Genomic DNA, 15551 nt, shown 5'->3' with positions numbered 1-15551 from the left:
CAAACCCCATGTGTTGGACAAACAGGAGAAATCGTGGATTCTGTGTTTGCCTGAGGACATCAGTGCTATTTTTGTGGCTATTCCCTGTTGTTCAGTGGTATTCACTGTGCACAGCAGGAAATCTTCTGCATGACAGAGGGACTGCTAAAGATCCAGACTTGTATTTCAGCTTGTGGCTCTGCAGTTATCCCCCCTCCAGTCCTCACCATCCCTCACTGCCACTCTAAAACCCCTGTGAGCACATCCTACAGCCTATTTCTATTTACTTTGTCTGGTTTGTACTTAGACTGGGATCTCTTCAAGGCAAAGGCTCTTGAGGCAAATTGGCTTTTTCAATATGGATCATGTCTTCAGGCTTTTGTTGTCACTTCTACTATAAATACAATAGAAAGTGCAATATCATTTGCAATAGCAAGAACAGATGGAATCCTTTTGGGGACATTTTGGTAGTGCTTTTACCCCAGAAGTTAAAAGTTTAAAAACTAACACTATTACATTCTTCATGTTTCACGATGTCATTCACAATCTTAGAATTTAACCATCCTTCATATGCTTCAAGAGTTTAAAGTGCAAAGATACTGAACTTCAGGTGGTGTGGAATTCTGTACAAAGTGGTAAAGAAAATGAGCTCTCTGCCATTTTTCTGTCCTCAGTAAAAAATTAAATTTTATCTCTTTATCATTCATTCCCATGAATTATTGTCATCACCATTCCCCTAATGCCATCATGACCCCTTTTCCCTTGGTTCATTTAGAGCCCCTGAGTGTGTGTTTGGGAGGACTTTCATTTCAGGGGATTTCTGTAGCTCTGCTTTTTTATTTTCCTCAGGTGGAAGCATCAGGTCTTTCTGGAAGGGACAGATAAATCTTTCTGAGAATGCCTAGGGTATTAAGGAAGAATGTATGTTTTGTACATATATATATATATATTTATATAAAGCATACTAGAGACCTTGTTAAGGATAGAATTCCTTCAGAGCCTTTAGTGTCCCACTGTGATTATAATCCAAGATTCTTAGATTGGCTCTGTTAAGAATGATAAATAAGCCTTAAAGCACATGCCTTTGTAGGCTCTAAAATGTTCTACGTCACTTGTCAGAAGAACAGATTCTCTTACAGACCTTTTTTTCTTCTCCTGCAAGGAAATCTTGTCTGCTCCAATCCACTTTTGGTTATTGAAGTGAACACTTAGGAATTCTTTGTGAAATACAAGCTCCTTAAATTAATTCCTTCTGTAGCAGCCTGTTAGTTTTACTAAGGAGGAATTTAAAGCAGACCAACATGCTGGGTATTTTGTTAGCTTTTTGTTGTTGCTTCAGATGGGCTTGTGTGTGTGTTTTTAATTATATATTACCTTAAATAAAAATTGCAAGGTATCAAGGAAGCTGTTCTGCATGGCAAGATTTTCTTCCCACCCTTAAATATTGTGACACATAAAGGCATACAATTCCAGTAGGGGGTGAACTCATCAGATGGAGATTACCTATGTAGAAAAATATCATTTCAGGAGTGACATGGTCTTTCTTTGCAATAAGAGTTCTCACTGCTTCAGGGTGTGGTTCAGAGTTCCTGTAGTGGTGCAGATCACAATTCCATATCTTCCCTGGTGGGAATTTGGCCCCTCACTCTGTTATCTATACTAATTTTTCTATTATGCACATTTACATGTAGAAAACTACTCTTTTTTTCACTCTTTCTATCACCTTCTATATTGCATTTCAGGCTGTGGGTTTGATTGCTTAAGGAAGACAAAAATGTGCTAGGAGATACAATCACTTGATATTTGTTATAAGTTTATTGCAAGTCTGTCTCCTAATTAATATTATAGACATGCAACATTTGGCCATTTATTTTAATACTTTCCCTGACTATGACTGTTACACGAGTGACATCTTATTACAAGTATTATACATTATTAAGTGAAGTGAAATATGTGTTGTTTTTATAATGGCAGGATTCAGCTTCTCTAGACAGCCTTTCATTTTCCTTCAGAAATTTAAGGGTGTCCTTGCAATTTATTCAAACATACCATGGCAGGAAACCAAACCTCTCTTCTGCAATGTGTTTTGTGCCTGTATTAAAATTTTAAGGGTTTTCTCAAAATAATAGTTATTTTCAGTTATTATAAAATTAGAGAGCAAAGCACACTGATCTTGCAATCTTATTTTGGTTTATTTTGTTTAATAACATGATAAGAGTGGTATGAATACAGAACTGGGTTTTGTATTCTTTAATTAAGACCATTACTCTTGTCTGGGAGATTCTTGCTTTGCTGTAATCCTTCTGGTTCTACACAATGGAAGAAAATGACAGATTGTTGCTGTTTATATTACAGTAGCTTTTAGGGATAACTACATTTATAATCTAAATAGGAAACAGCAGGGAAAAAATAAGGATCATTATCAAAGAAAAGAGCAAGTGACTGGTCCATAGCCATCATCACACAGAAATCAGCCAGGAATAAAATCAGATTTTCTCTAGCTCCACACTTATAAAGTTTGCAGAAACAGATTTTCACTTATTTATTTGTTTATTTGTTTGTTTGTTTTATTTTATTTCAGTTATTTGTACCTGGGAATAAGGATGCCTAAAATGGGACTAAAGGTCCTGTCTCGAAATCAATAGGAAAATGGGAAGATGTAATGGTCTTGTATCAGCTTCACAGATGTAATCATGGACTTGCCTCTCTGCTACTGGCTGTTAATGAGGCTCTGATTTTACCTGGAATAATGAGGTTTGATTCCAGAAACTCTGGAATTAATGACTGCTTTTTCTGGTGCTAAATTTTTTTTCATATCCAGATTTGCCCCTCACCATAATTAAAACTTTGGGTGCTTTGGTCAGCAGTGGGATTTTGTCTGTTATGGTTTAGGAACCCTACCAATTACCCTTTTGCTTGTAAAGGGTAATTATAATTACCCTTGTAATTATCCTACCAAATACTGGAAGGCTTTAGCTCAGAAATTATCTCCACTCTCTGAGCTTTCTATTTTACTCCTGTTTTGAAGAAAAATACTCCAAAAACATGGATGTTGCTTCCTCCTGTCTGAAATACCGCATTGTGACACACAGCATTCTGCTCCCATCTTCAACAGATTTTGTGATCTGGGACATTACATGCAAAGACCTTTCAGTCAAGGCTACTTTTCAATTAATTCAAGAATTTCTGCTGCCTGCTACAGCTGTTGGTACATCTTGTTATTGTTGCCAGTGCAGTTCACACAAACAGCTTAGACTATTGTGAATTTGGCCTCGAGATCTTGACAAGGGAATCCAGTTGGTCTCATTGCTGCTACTGGCTCCCTTCCTCCTAGAGATTAAATATTGAAATTAGGTTTATGCCAGCTATATATACATATTAAAATCCAAAGAAACCCCTGATTTAGCTACTTTTACACTTTCAGCTTAAATCATTCAGTGAAAGGAATTTTCATTTCAAAATCCTATTTAATTTTTTCTCCTTTTTCCAGGTCAGAGTGTTCCTTCACTGCTTTCTTTTTAACCTCTACATTATGGTCTGCTGAACACAGAGCAAAGAGCCACCAGTGGCCCTTGCTCTACATTAATGTGAGCATCTTCTGGGGCTAATAAATCCAGCTGGGAGGGAAAGGGTGGCAGAAAGAAAATACACTGGGCAGCATCAATACAGACTGGACTTACGTGAAATATTCAGAGAGACTTTTAAAGAAGGCCTTAGTGAGGAGACAAAGGACAGTGGTTCTAAAATAAGAGAAAGTACATTTAGACAGGGCATAAAGAAAAATTCCTTTTAGGGTGAGGGTGGGGAGGACCTGGCACAGGGTGCCCAGAGAAGCTGTGGCTGCCCCTGGATCCCTGGAATTGTCCAGGGATGATTGGATTGGATTATCTGAAAGGTCCTTTCCAGCCTAAACTGTTCCAGGATTGTGTACAGAAATGTACACAGCATTATCATACCCTCATCTTGCCTCTTCCTGTAAAAATAAAGGCAGGGTGGTGTTTGCTTTCAGTTTGATCAATATTATGATGTTTCCACAGTTTTCCTTCACACAAAAAAGATGATTACATTGCAGTAGATTTGGCTGTTACTTTTCTAGTGCCTTAAAGGTGTTTATTAACCTGACTGTCAGAGAGGGATTTAGTTAAGTCTAATAATAACTTCATAATAAAAAAAAATAATATTTATACTTTAAGATACATCTGGAAAATTCCACCTAAAATTTCACAAATTAGTGGCTAGCCTGGGAGCCAAGGTCATTTTTTAACAGATCTAGCAGATCTTGCACAAACAGAAGCACACACATACATTGATACCCAACAGGGGAGTGGCTCCAAGAAGCACACATTGGTTGGCTGCTTTGGTGGTTTTTGGTTGTAGTATTTTGGTGGTGTTTTGTGCATGTGTGTGGCAAGTTTCTGCCCCCTTCACATGAAAACTCTTAATTTTCCTAACAGCTCTGATTCCTTTCATGCTACAATTGACCCCATTAATTAATTTTCTGTGTATTTCCTTTGTCACTGCTTCACTTTGGATCATTATTTAGTAAAAGCTTTCAAAGCTTGTCTCTGATTTGGCTTTTTATACATAAATATTTGGTGCTACAAAGAAGTTTGATTCCCAATTAAATATGCCACAATGGTCATTATGATTGTATAGCGCTGTGTCAAAAGAATTGCGGATATATTATCTTAATTTTTTTAAAAATAATTATTCTTTTGGGAGTGTGTGTGGCAGAAATGTTATATATTAGAAAAATTTTACAATGAGAACTATAAAGGTGTAACATCAATGTAGTTAAAACTACAAAGCTTTGTAAATCAATTCATAACAGACCAACTAGAAATATCCTCTGAAATATTACATGCTTTAGTGCCAAAATAGGTTAGCTTGAAATATTGTGAAACCCATGACAGTTTTCTCTATGAGATGCAAAAGGTTTCAACCACTTAATGTAGGGGCTTAATTCCTCTCATAATATAAAGACTATCTGGAATTTAAAAGGAAGGACATGTTTTATTGATTTTAAACTATATTGTACCAGCCCTGAGGGGCCCAGGCAACAGCTGCAGAATGGTGGCATGAGGGCTTGGGGATCTGGAAAGACTCTCCTTAAATGTGATTAACGGGGAAAACAAGGTATTTTGCCTCCATAATTCAAAGCAGATTCAGTTTAGATTCTGAATAGCCCCAGCTACATAATCCAGAATCATGCACCAGGTTCATCCAGTCACCCTAGAGCATCCTTACCCTGAGACAGATTTCTTTAGTTGCTGCATCCACTTAAATGCTGGAAGCAATTTTAGCATATAGGGACAACATTTCCATTAAAATTCCGTAGCTAATTAATATCCTTTCTCTGTATGCTAGCAGGCATCCCTTAGTAGAGGTTTCTCTTTCCTTTACATTCATTTAGAAAAGCATCATAGTTCTTCCCTACTTCACACTACTCTTTGTGTTCATCATGGCCCACATAACCCAGACCTTAGGACCACCCTTAGAGTACCTGGCTCAGGTAGAGCAGCTGTGAAATTGTGAGATGTGAACTCACAGCAGCTGCCCTGCTCCTCTTTGCAGTCTTTGGGAGTGGGATTTGTCACCAAGAGTCTCACTGCCATACCTGTAACATGAGCCACACTAAAATGATTTCAGGCATTTATTTGAGTGGCGGCTAATTTTGTGAGGCTGAATAAACTAAAAATATCCGATCTTCTAACGAAAGAGGGATGGAGGCCACCCTCAGCAGGTTTGCAGGTGACACCAAGCTGAGGGTTCATGACACACCTAAAGGATGAGGCCATCCAGAGGGACCTGGACAAGCTCCAGAAGTGGCCCATGGAATCTCTGGGGATTTAACAAGGTCTGGTCAGGGCAACCCTCGGGATCAATCCAGGTGGGGCCGAGCAGATGGAGCAGCCCTGGGAGAAGGATTTGGGGGTGAGAGCTGGACCAGCCCCATCCCAGAACCCCTCATACCCTGGGCTGAGCCCCCAGCTTGGGCAGCAGGAAGGGGGGATTCTGCCCCTCTGCCTTGTTGAGGTGAGACCCCACCTGCAGAGCTGCCCCAGCCCTGGGGCCCAGCACAGGACGGATGTGGAGCTGCTGGAGAGAGTCCAGAGGAGGCACCAGGATGATCAGGGGGATGGAGCAGCTCTGATGGGAGAAAAGGCTGTGAGAATTGGGATTGTTCAGCCTGGAGAGGAGAAGCTTTGGGGTGACCTCACTGTGCTTGAAGGCAGCCCACAGGAAAGAGAGAGACTGTTTACAAGGAATGGAGTGATAGGACAAGGGAGAATGGCTTCCCACTGCTAGAGGACAGGCTAGATTAAATATTAGGAAGGAATTCTTCTCTGAGGGGTTGGGGAGACCCTGGTACTGATTGCCCAGAGAAGCTGTGGCTGCCCCTGGATCCCTGGAATTGTCCAAGGCCAGGTTGGATGGGGCTTGGATCAACCTGGGCTAGTGGAAGGTGTCCAAGGCCAGGACAGGGGGTGGCTCTGGATTTAAGGTCCCTTCCAGCCCAAACCATTCTGTGGTTCTCTGATTCTATCATCACTCACTGCTCTCCTGGCTCCTGTGCAGTTGGTAGTTTTACCCTGATTCCTAGAAGAAAACAACATTCTCTTAAAGACCATTATCAAATTAAGTAGCAATTACTGTTGTTGTTTTGAACCACAGCACAGAAACAAAGTACTTGGAGTCTGATTTGTCCTTCCCAAGATGTCAATCCACCTGATCCAGAGTAGGGCATTGTAGAGATGTCTGTAAGTGCATTTGGTGTTGATGTTGCTGTCTCACAGATTTATACTGGACTTGGCCTCCAAAGGAAGGGAAAGTAGGTAATGGGTATTTTACTGCCTCTCCTCTTCTTGTTAAATTGTCTTCATTTTTTTACTTAGCAGCTGCCTCACTGAGTACTCATCATATGCTACTGAGCCATCTGATGTACAACAGATGTTAAGCACTTAGTGAGGCAGAGAAGGAGGTAAAAGTGTCATATCATGATTAAATGCTTGCTCCAGCTATTCTATAGGGTGACCATAGTGCTTTGTTCTTACATTTAATGTTACAGTGTACTGAACAGGAATAGGCACATGGTTTGGATTAAGCTTGCAACTGCTCTAGTAAAAATAATCCTGTTTTTAAGTAAAGTTATTTTCATAGTAAGAAAAGAAATTGCAAAATATTTTAAAATGCACTTTAGAATTATGATTTATGTCTCTCATTAAGATTCTCATCAGAAACTTGGCTGATGCTAATTGCTGCATTAACTTCCCTAGGATTATCATATTTTTTACCATCTTTCTGTAAAAGTGAAATTATCTGGCAGGCTTTCTTTCCCCTGCAAGCATCCCAGCTGAAAGCTGGTGCAGTTTATATGGAAGCAGATTTACCCACAAGAGTCTCTTCATCCTGCAACAGTAGCCTGAGCTTGTAGCAGAGCAGGAAATGAGTAGAAGCTGGAGCTGAAGCTGTCATTGAAGTACAATTAGTAAACAATCTGCTTCCAAGTAAATTTTAAGAACTGAGAAAATTTGGAATGTTGTTGTGCACCTTTAGGTACTTCCACATTGACATATTTGATCAGGCAGGTTAATAAGGAGGGAGGAATTGTTCTTCCATGAGAGATGTGATTTGTGTGAGCTGGAGCTCTTTGCGTTCAATGGTGAGATTCAAACCCCAGAATAATGGAGACCCAGTTTTGGGGACTCAACTAAAAGGCAGGAGTTTGGGTGGGTTACCTGGTTCAGTGTTCATAAGTCAGAGTAGCAGCTTGATAATCTATTTCCTACAGTGAAAACAGGTTTTCTACTAGCAGGACAATCAATATTCATGTTTTCATAGAAATTCTGTCCAGATTTATCACTTCTTTTGTACTTCTGTGCTGGTTTTGAAAGGTTGATTTCAATGACTTGATATTAATGAACAAAAGATGTTTAAAAACATTCCAAACAACTTCCAGGAAGGTGTAATCCATTATATAATTTGACAAGTATCCTGTACTTACCTAGTATCAAATTTAATTAAGCTAAAAATTAGTTTACTTCTACAGTAAAGTTGTGATTTCAAGGGTGTGAATCACCAGAAATAGCTTTTGATTAAAAGTTACCACATAATTTTGCATGATGAGGAAGACACAGGTATTCTGAGCATTCCATTTCTACTTGAAACTCAGTTGAGTGACTAAGAATGTTCTTGCTGGCTTCATTAAGTTTGGAACCTGGTTCTGTACCCTGGTGTTTGGAAAATTAACTCATCAGACCAGCATATGTACTTTTCCAAATCAAATAATAATATATTTTTGTTAAAAGAATGATTGAAGAGCTCTTCCAAGCCCCACTCATGGCACCTGTGGTCACGTTGCTTTCTCCAGTTGGTTAAGGGAGGCTTCATCCATTTTCTCTTATCTTCTGGTGTGTAAAGATTCTGACAGTGCCCCTCTCACTGTCCTCTCCTCTCATCCCTGCCCTGGAGATCCTGACCAGTCCATTGCTTGTTCAACAGCAAAGTTTGAGTTCTGTAGTCTTCTTTTTGGGGGGAGTGCAATTGTTCCCCTTCTACCTGGTTTCACCAAGGAGCCTCTGTCCATCCACCACATCTCTGTGATTTCAAGGAAGTCACAGTACTGGAAGTGTGTCCAAAACTGCCTGTTTCCCACACACATCTGTGTCCAGGCACAGAGAAGGGTCCCTAGGTGCACCACATTCTGCACAGAATGAATCACAGGATCACAGGATGTTTTGGGTTGGAAAGGAGCTTAAGGATCATCTTGTTCCAACTGGATGATGCAGCTCCAAGCCACACTGAAAAGCCCCTCTCCCTGGATGCTCTATTTCCCAGCCCCCATTAGAATCCAGCCCCAAGCCAACAATGCTTGAAGCCCTTGTCACAGGGTTAGCAAGTCTGGCACTTGAGATGTCACCTCTCATCTCTGGAACCCCCTCTGTCCCCAGCTGCCACCGTCCTCAGAGTGGCTGTGGGAACCTCAACTGCAGCAGCTCTTCAGCCAGGTGCTGACCTGCAGGACACATCTGCTTCCAATCAAACCTTTCCCTTGGCTCCAGGGTCCAGAATTGATCTGATCTTGAATTTCTAGGAGAAAAAGAATGATTTCATAATGACATGCCAGCGTGAATTCATCCAGTTATGGATGAGTGGTTTAAATAAAGTAGGTATTGCTGACATTTTATGTACTTTCACATAATTTACTTAACTTACTCCACTGAAAGCAATAAATTTACAAAGAGTAACAGTATTCCTTAATGACTAATTTTAAAACAAGCAGTTAAATAAGGAAGTAGATGTTATTTTTTTTTTAAATATACTGTATTTTTTAAATAATCAAAGACAAGTATAAGCAGATTCTTTTTGAAATCTCTCTGGTTAAAACCAGGTTAAAAGAAATCAAAATAAGGCAATAATATTAGAAGGTTATTGTTTTGAACTTCACTGGAATAAGGAGATAACCTCCTTCCCTCTAAAGTTGTTGACCTCTTTGCAACTGTTAATCATCAAAGACATAGCAGTTTAAATAAGCAAGATAATACAAAGTTACAAACAACATAACTAAGTTATAGAAAGAAATTTACCTAATTCTGCAGTTTGTAATTTCATGCTTCTTCTGCTTCTATTCCCTAACAAAATCAAAGGAGGAAGGTAGACTCATTAAAAAGAAAAAAGAACAAAAAAGAAGTGACTTTAAAGATTTTGCTTCTCATAATCGTGGAAAGAGTAGATTGCATCTTTAAAAGAGAAAAAACCAATGTTTTGTGGACCATGTAGCTGGAAAAGTGAGTAACCCAAATCAACCCTTGCCAATAAATTAATGTTGCTGGTTTAAGTGGGCTTATTCCAAGAGCAGAAAATTCTCCTCTTCCAAGAGTGCCAAATTCCTCACTGGTTGTCCCTCTTGCAGTCACCCTCCCTGCGTTCCCAGTTCTGTTCTCTCCTCCACTCTGAAGCAATGCCACAGTTTTCACTTTTATCTTTGCCTGGTGCACTCTGCATTCCAGATACTTTTCCCATCCAACCGTGGAGGAGTTCCCACACAAAACCTCTGCCATGTAAATAAACCTAATAGAATACTTCTTAACTTGTTTCAATGCTAAATAGTTTTAAGTGACAACATCATATATATAAATATGACAAATTGTCATGCTAGTGACTAGATCTAAGAGGAAGAGAGGGTGCATGAAACACAACAGGGATCAGCTTTAAGCTGGAAATTATCTCATTGTGTGATGGGTTAACCACTGCCCCCACACATCCAGCCAGTCTCTCACTCACTGCATTCAACAGGAAGGGTGAAGAAGTTAAGATTAAAAAAGCATTTGAGTCAAGACCAGAACATCTGGCTGGAACCAGCTGAAGCTCTGTGGACCCAGCTGTGTCCCACCCCAGCTTCCTTCTGTAGAGGACACCACTGTGCTTGCCCCTCTGCTAACAAAACCTTTCCAGGGACACCCAATACACCTCACTAAAACCATATTCAAAAATTCACTCAGAAAATCTCTTCAGCTGTTTATCCTCTACTGAGATGAATTCAAAATCACAGCTCGAAGCTCAGAGTTGGTCTATGTAACAAGAGGTTTTCTGGAAATGTGTTCTGGAAAAGTGTTCCTAATATATAACAAAACTTTTCAAAGGCAAGGACTTCTGTTCCCAAAAGAAGTGAAGGAGGATGTTAAAAGTCACAGTTAAGTACTCAGTCAATATCAGTAGTCATGTGGTAGAACCTGGTAGTAACAACACCAGCAGAACACTTAGAGATTAAAATACAAATAATAAAGCCTTGAAATCTGCCCAGTTATCTGCCCAGTGTGATGAATCACAAGGTAACAACTTTATGAAGTCTATTGTGAATCAAATGGCATTAACCAAAGAGTTAAAGTAAACAAACCAGACTTTTATATCTTACCTCCAGCAGCTTTTGGGACTCGGTATCAATTCTTAAATAAGCACAGAGAAGCACAAAGGATTAGGGAGAAGCTGCAAAGAGAGGTCTTTGGAGGGTTGGTTTCCCTCTTTTGGGAAGAATCTGCTCTGTTTTGGTGGCTGTGGTGCCCGTGGGGTTACAGCAATAAACAGGAGAGTTCAGCCCAAAATGGGCACCAGGGTCACACACTCCTGGTCAGGCTGGGACAGCTCCAGACCTGCAGACTGCTGTCAAAACAACCCAAACAAAACACACAGGATCTTCCCATTCCACCTGGGACAGCTTCAAGGTCTTCTCAGTTTTGGGGTAACTTTTATTTTGTGACATTGACCTTGCTTGCAGAATGGACATTGTGATTTTTAATCAAAGGAATAAGATCACCCAGAATGTTTTTGCTTAATGCCCACTTTCAAATTAGCACAAAGAAGAATAATGATGAGGTATGTTAACATTGTGCATGTTATTATATTTACTTATGCTTCTAGAAAATACCTAGAGCTATAGCCGTATAAACCTCCAACCCCGAGCAACCAAGATTCCTGCCCTAAAAAATGGAAAAACTAGAAAGATTTAAAAAGTCACCAGAGTATTACAATGATGTAATTTTTTACTGAACTTTATTTTCATGTTTCTAAAAAATCAGACTTTGAGTTGCCATGGATTTCTCCTTGAGGCAAATTCAGATGTGACTTATAAGTCAGTCAAGGGTAAATGAGGGTCTTGCGTTTTCTCCCCAAAACAATGTAATGAAAGGGTAAAAAACTGTACAACCATCATCATTCATGTGGCAACAATAAATCTGATTGCCTCAGACTAAACAAGTTCTTTAAACTATGCACTGCTGGGAATAATAGGAGCTGAAAAATGCAAAGATGATACCTTTTCTGGCTATTTCTATGTAGCTCTGCACTTCCCATTGTCTTTCTTCCAGTGGCTGTGCCTCATCAGCCTGAACTGCTGGTTTCAATATGTTTTCCCAGTGTGATGTAGGACATTAACTGTTCCTCCTAGTGAAACCAAAATGAGATGACAAGAAGAACATTAAAGTGATCTTTTAATTTTGTCCCCAAAGATGAAAAGTAAACACAACATGCTCATGCATGGCTTCCTGTGGAGATTCTGTAGTGCTGGAAGTCAGCTAAAGAATCTCTTTAGGTGGGGAGCAGGGACCTATTGCTGTTCTAGGAAAGAATTTTGGCTCACTGTCTATAAATCAATGCCACTCCAGCTAGTGACAAAAATTAAAATCTTCATAATAGAATAGAGGGATAGTAAAGTTGTAGACACTTAGATACACACAAAGCACTTCTTTGGTCAAATAGAACACACAAAAATAATCTCAACTGCGTAGGATTTCAAGATGTTAATCTGAAGACAGTTACAGAAAATGGCTCTTTGTCAGGCTTCCTTGACAGAGACACAGAGAAAGAAAATACATGAACTAAATGTTCCTGTCATGCCTGTGGGTTTAGAAGGATACTATTCTTTTGTGATTTTGCATTGCTAAGAGGCAATTTATACCTGTACCTATCTGACAGCAGATGCTATCGTGCCTTAATCTGACACTAAAACCAGCTTTATTTTTCTCTTTCTGATAGAATATAACAAAGCCGTATTTGCGGCGTGCGGGCCTCTCTTTGTTAAAATAAGTTATTTTTCCGTTGCAGGTCTTCCAACTATTGGCTCAACCGCATCCAGTCGTTTCTCTACTGCAACGAGAACGGGCTCCTGGGGAGCTTTTCTGAAGAGACCCACACGTGCACCTGCCCCAATGACCAGGTGGCCTGCCACGGGTTCCTGCCCTGCACGGTCGGGGACGGCCCCGCGTGCCTGAGCTGCGCCCCCGACAACCGCACGCGCTGCGGGAGCTGCAACGCCGGCTACATGCTGAGCCAGGGGCTCTGCAAGCCCGAGGTGGCCGACTCCACCGAGCACTACATCGGCTTCGAGACGGACCTGCAGGACCTGGAGATGAAGTATTTGCTGCAGAAGACGGACCGGAGGATCGAGGTCCACGCCATTTTCATCAGCAATGACATGCGCCTCAACAGCTGGTTCGATCCCTCGTGGCGCAAGCGGATGCTCCTGACTCTTAAGAGCAACAAGTACAAGTCCAGCCTGGTCCATATGATACTGGGCCTCTCTCTGCAAATTTGCCTGACTAAGAACAGCACCTTAGAGCCTGTCCTTGCTGTTTATATCAACCCTTTTGGGGGCAGCCACTCTGAGAGCTGGTTTATGCCTGTGAATGAAAACAATTTCCCAGACTGGGAGCGGACTAAACTGGACTTACCCCTTCAGTGTTATAACTGGACGCTGACTCTGGGCAACAAGTGGAAGACATTTTTTGAAACTGTGCACATCTATTTGAGGAGTCGAATAAAGTCAAATGGTCCAAACGGCAATGAGAGCATCTACTACGAACCCCTGGAATTTATTGATCCCTCAAGAAATCTGGGCTACATGAAAATCAACAACATCCAAGTGTTTGGCTACAGCATGCACTTCGACCCAGAAGCAATTCGAGACTTGATTTTGCAGCTGGACTACCCCTACACTCAGGGCTCACAGGACTCAGCACTTTTGCAGCTGTTGGAGATTCGGGATCGTGTAAATAAACTCTCTCCACCCGGCCAACGTCGTCTGGACCTCTTCTCTTGCTTGCTCCGTCATAGACTCAAACTGTCTACCAGTGAAGTGGTGAGGATCCAATCTGCTTTGCAGGCCTTTAATGCCAAATTGCCAAACACAGTGGATTATGACACAACCAAATTATGTAGTTAACCATAAATGTGAAGCACAACACAAAACCTTGAAGGAGTTTTTACAGTGCTTTTGTGGAACAGTTTATGTTTGGAAGAGTAAATTTAAATTGTCTTTTCAATATCTGTCTTATATCAGTCAATACTGTTGGATGGCAATTTACACACATGAACTTGCTGACAATGAATATATTATACCTGCAGTTTTGGTTTATGAATGAAATAAATACTGACACCAGTCTAGAAGACATTCTACTTTTTACAATAAATTTCATTTGTAATTTTATATGTTCCGTGGCAATGCTTTTGTGCATTACATCCTCTAGAGGGAACATAGAAGGAGACCAATAAAATTTTGTAGCTGAACAGTTATTACAAAGAAATGCTGTGGGATTCTTTTTTCTTACACAAAAGTAGTAACTTTGGTACACTTTTGTGTGTGTTGAACTCAGGAGGGGTAGGTAAAGAGATTGACTCCAGATTTTAAGAGAAACTGTCAAAAAGTCAAAGCCAAAGGAAATTTTATTTTTAGGACGTGGATCTAAGTTCATGCTGGGCTGAAGTGACAACTGCAGTGATGCTTTGCATGCTCCACCTGAGGCTTGTCCTTTCCAAGGTGCTCCATGTGACATCCAGACATCAGAGTGATCCCACTGAGTGTTTTAGGATGGGCAGGAGGTTGGAACTGTGGGATGCACAGCAGTGGAAGGCTGCATTAGCTCTACAGGACACAGGTGAGAGGCTGTCTGCAAGTGACCAAAATTCTTTTCAAAAGTCTTTGCTTTGCATATTTCAAAAGAATCGAGTACATACACACATTGCCTCCTCCCAAATGCACGCATTATAATCTTCAAATTCTCTGTTTTGAACTGCTCACCCAAGTACAGCCATGCTGCTTAGATTAAAATTAATGTTTAAAATTTACATGTTTTAAAACTCTTTAGTAGATGGGTATTTTTTCCATTCTTTTCAGTGCAAGAATTTTCAGTTTTTAAAAATATCCCCTTTTACTGATACAAGAAATCCAGTTTATAAAGCTGGCAGTGCAAGTCATTAATTAAACATTATAAATTACTGAAGTTAATTAAATGTGAATGTCTGTGAATCAGAATTAGGTTCTTTGCCATTTGACACATCCCAGCAGAAAAAAAAAGCACATCTGAGACAGCAGAACCTGGGATTCACAAAAAGCTTTTGCTGCCTCTTGCAAGAGAACAGAACAAATGGCTGGACTGTCAGCAGTCCTCCTTATTAAATGCAGGGTAAAGCGAAGGAAATTGATACAAAATGGTTTAGTAGTACCTCCTTACATTCGGTCTGAATCTGTGTCATAGATTTAAAAGTCAATTTGTATTTTTTAAAAGGGAAAGAATTACATAAAGAATGATATTTTATGGGCAAGCACAGAAAGCAAAACCCTCCATTTCATTCATACACAATTCTAATTCAGCTGGACTTCTATTCAATGAAATTCACATTTTTCATTACAATTTGTTATATTACAGTGTCATTTGAATTCAGCCTAATCTGAGTTTAAGGCACACTCTTCACTTCCAGGAATACCCCAGCAGCACAGGGGAGAAAACACCTTTTAAGTGAATGAAGAAAAGGTAAAATACAAGGACAGAAACTCTTTAGAAAGCCCACTGACAAGGGAAATATTTCCCTGAGTGATTCTTGTCTCTCCTGATTTAAGAAATATTTATCTGCTTTAATGTTTCTAAGCCATCCATTTGGATAATTCCTCAGACCTTCTATACTAAGAAGTTCCTCAGAACTAAAATTAGTGATTTTTTGGGGGGTTTTTGTTTGTTTATTTCTTTCTTTGGTGTTTGTTTTTGGTTCTTTCTTTTTCTTTATTTGTTTGTTTGTTTGGT

General features: G+C 40.0%; 1 protein-coding gene across 2 annotated transcripts in view; it reads left to right on the top strand.

The window, feature by feature from the left end:
• The window catches only part of LOC131581013 (BMP/retinoic acid-inducible neural-specific protein 3), a 199728-nt gene extending 185682 nt beyond the window's left edge, over positions 1–14046 (top strand). For both annotated transcript variants that reach the window (XM_058842850.1, XM_058842851.1), the window contains one exon: positions 12580–14046. In XM_058842850.1, coding sequence (XP_058698833.1) covers positions 12580–13696 — 1117 coding nt within the window. In that variant the 3' untranslated portion in view covers positions 13697–14046. The remainder of the gene's footprint in view (positions 1–12579) is intronic.
• Positions 14047–15551: the final 1505 nt, after the last annotated feature.

This window comes from Poecile atricapillus, chromosome 7 (genome assembly GCF_030490865.1).
Source record: "Poecile atricapillus isolate bPoeAtr1 chromosome 7, bPoeAtr1.hap1, whole genome shotgun sequence".
Taxonomy (NCBI): Eukaryota; Metazoa; Chordata; class Aves; order Passeriformes; family Paridae; genus Poecile; species Poecile atricapillus.
Note: the sequence above shows the minus strand (reverse complement) of the source record. Positions and strands in the feature narration are given on the sequence as shown.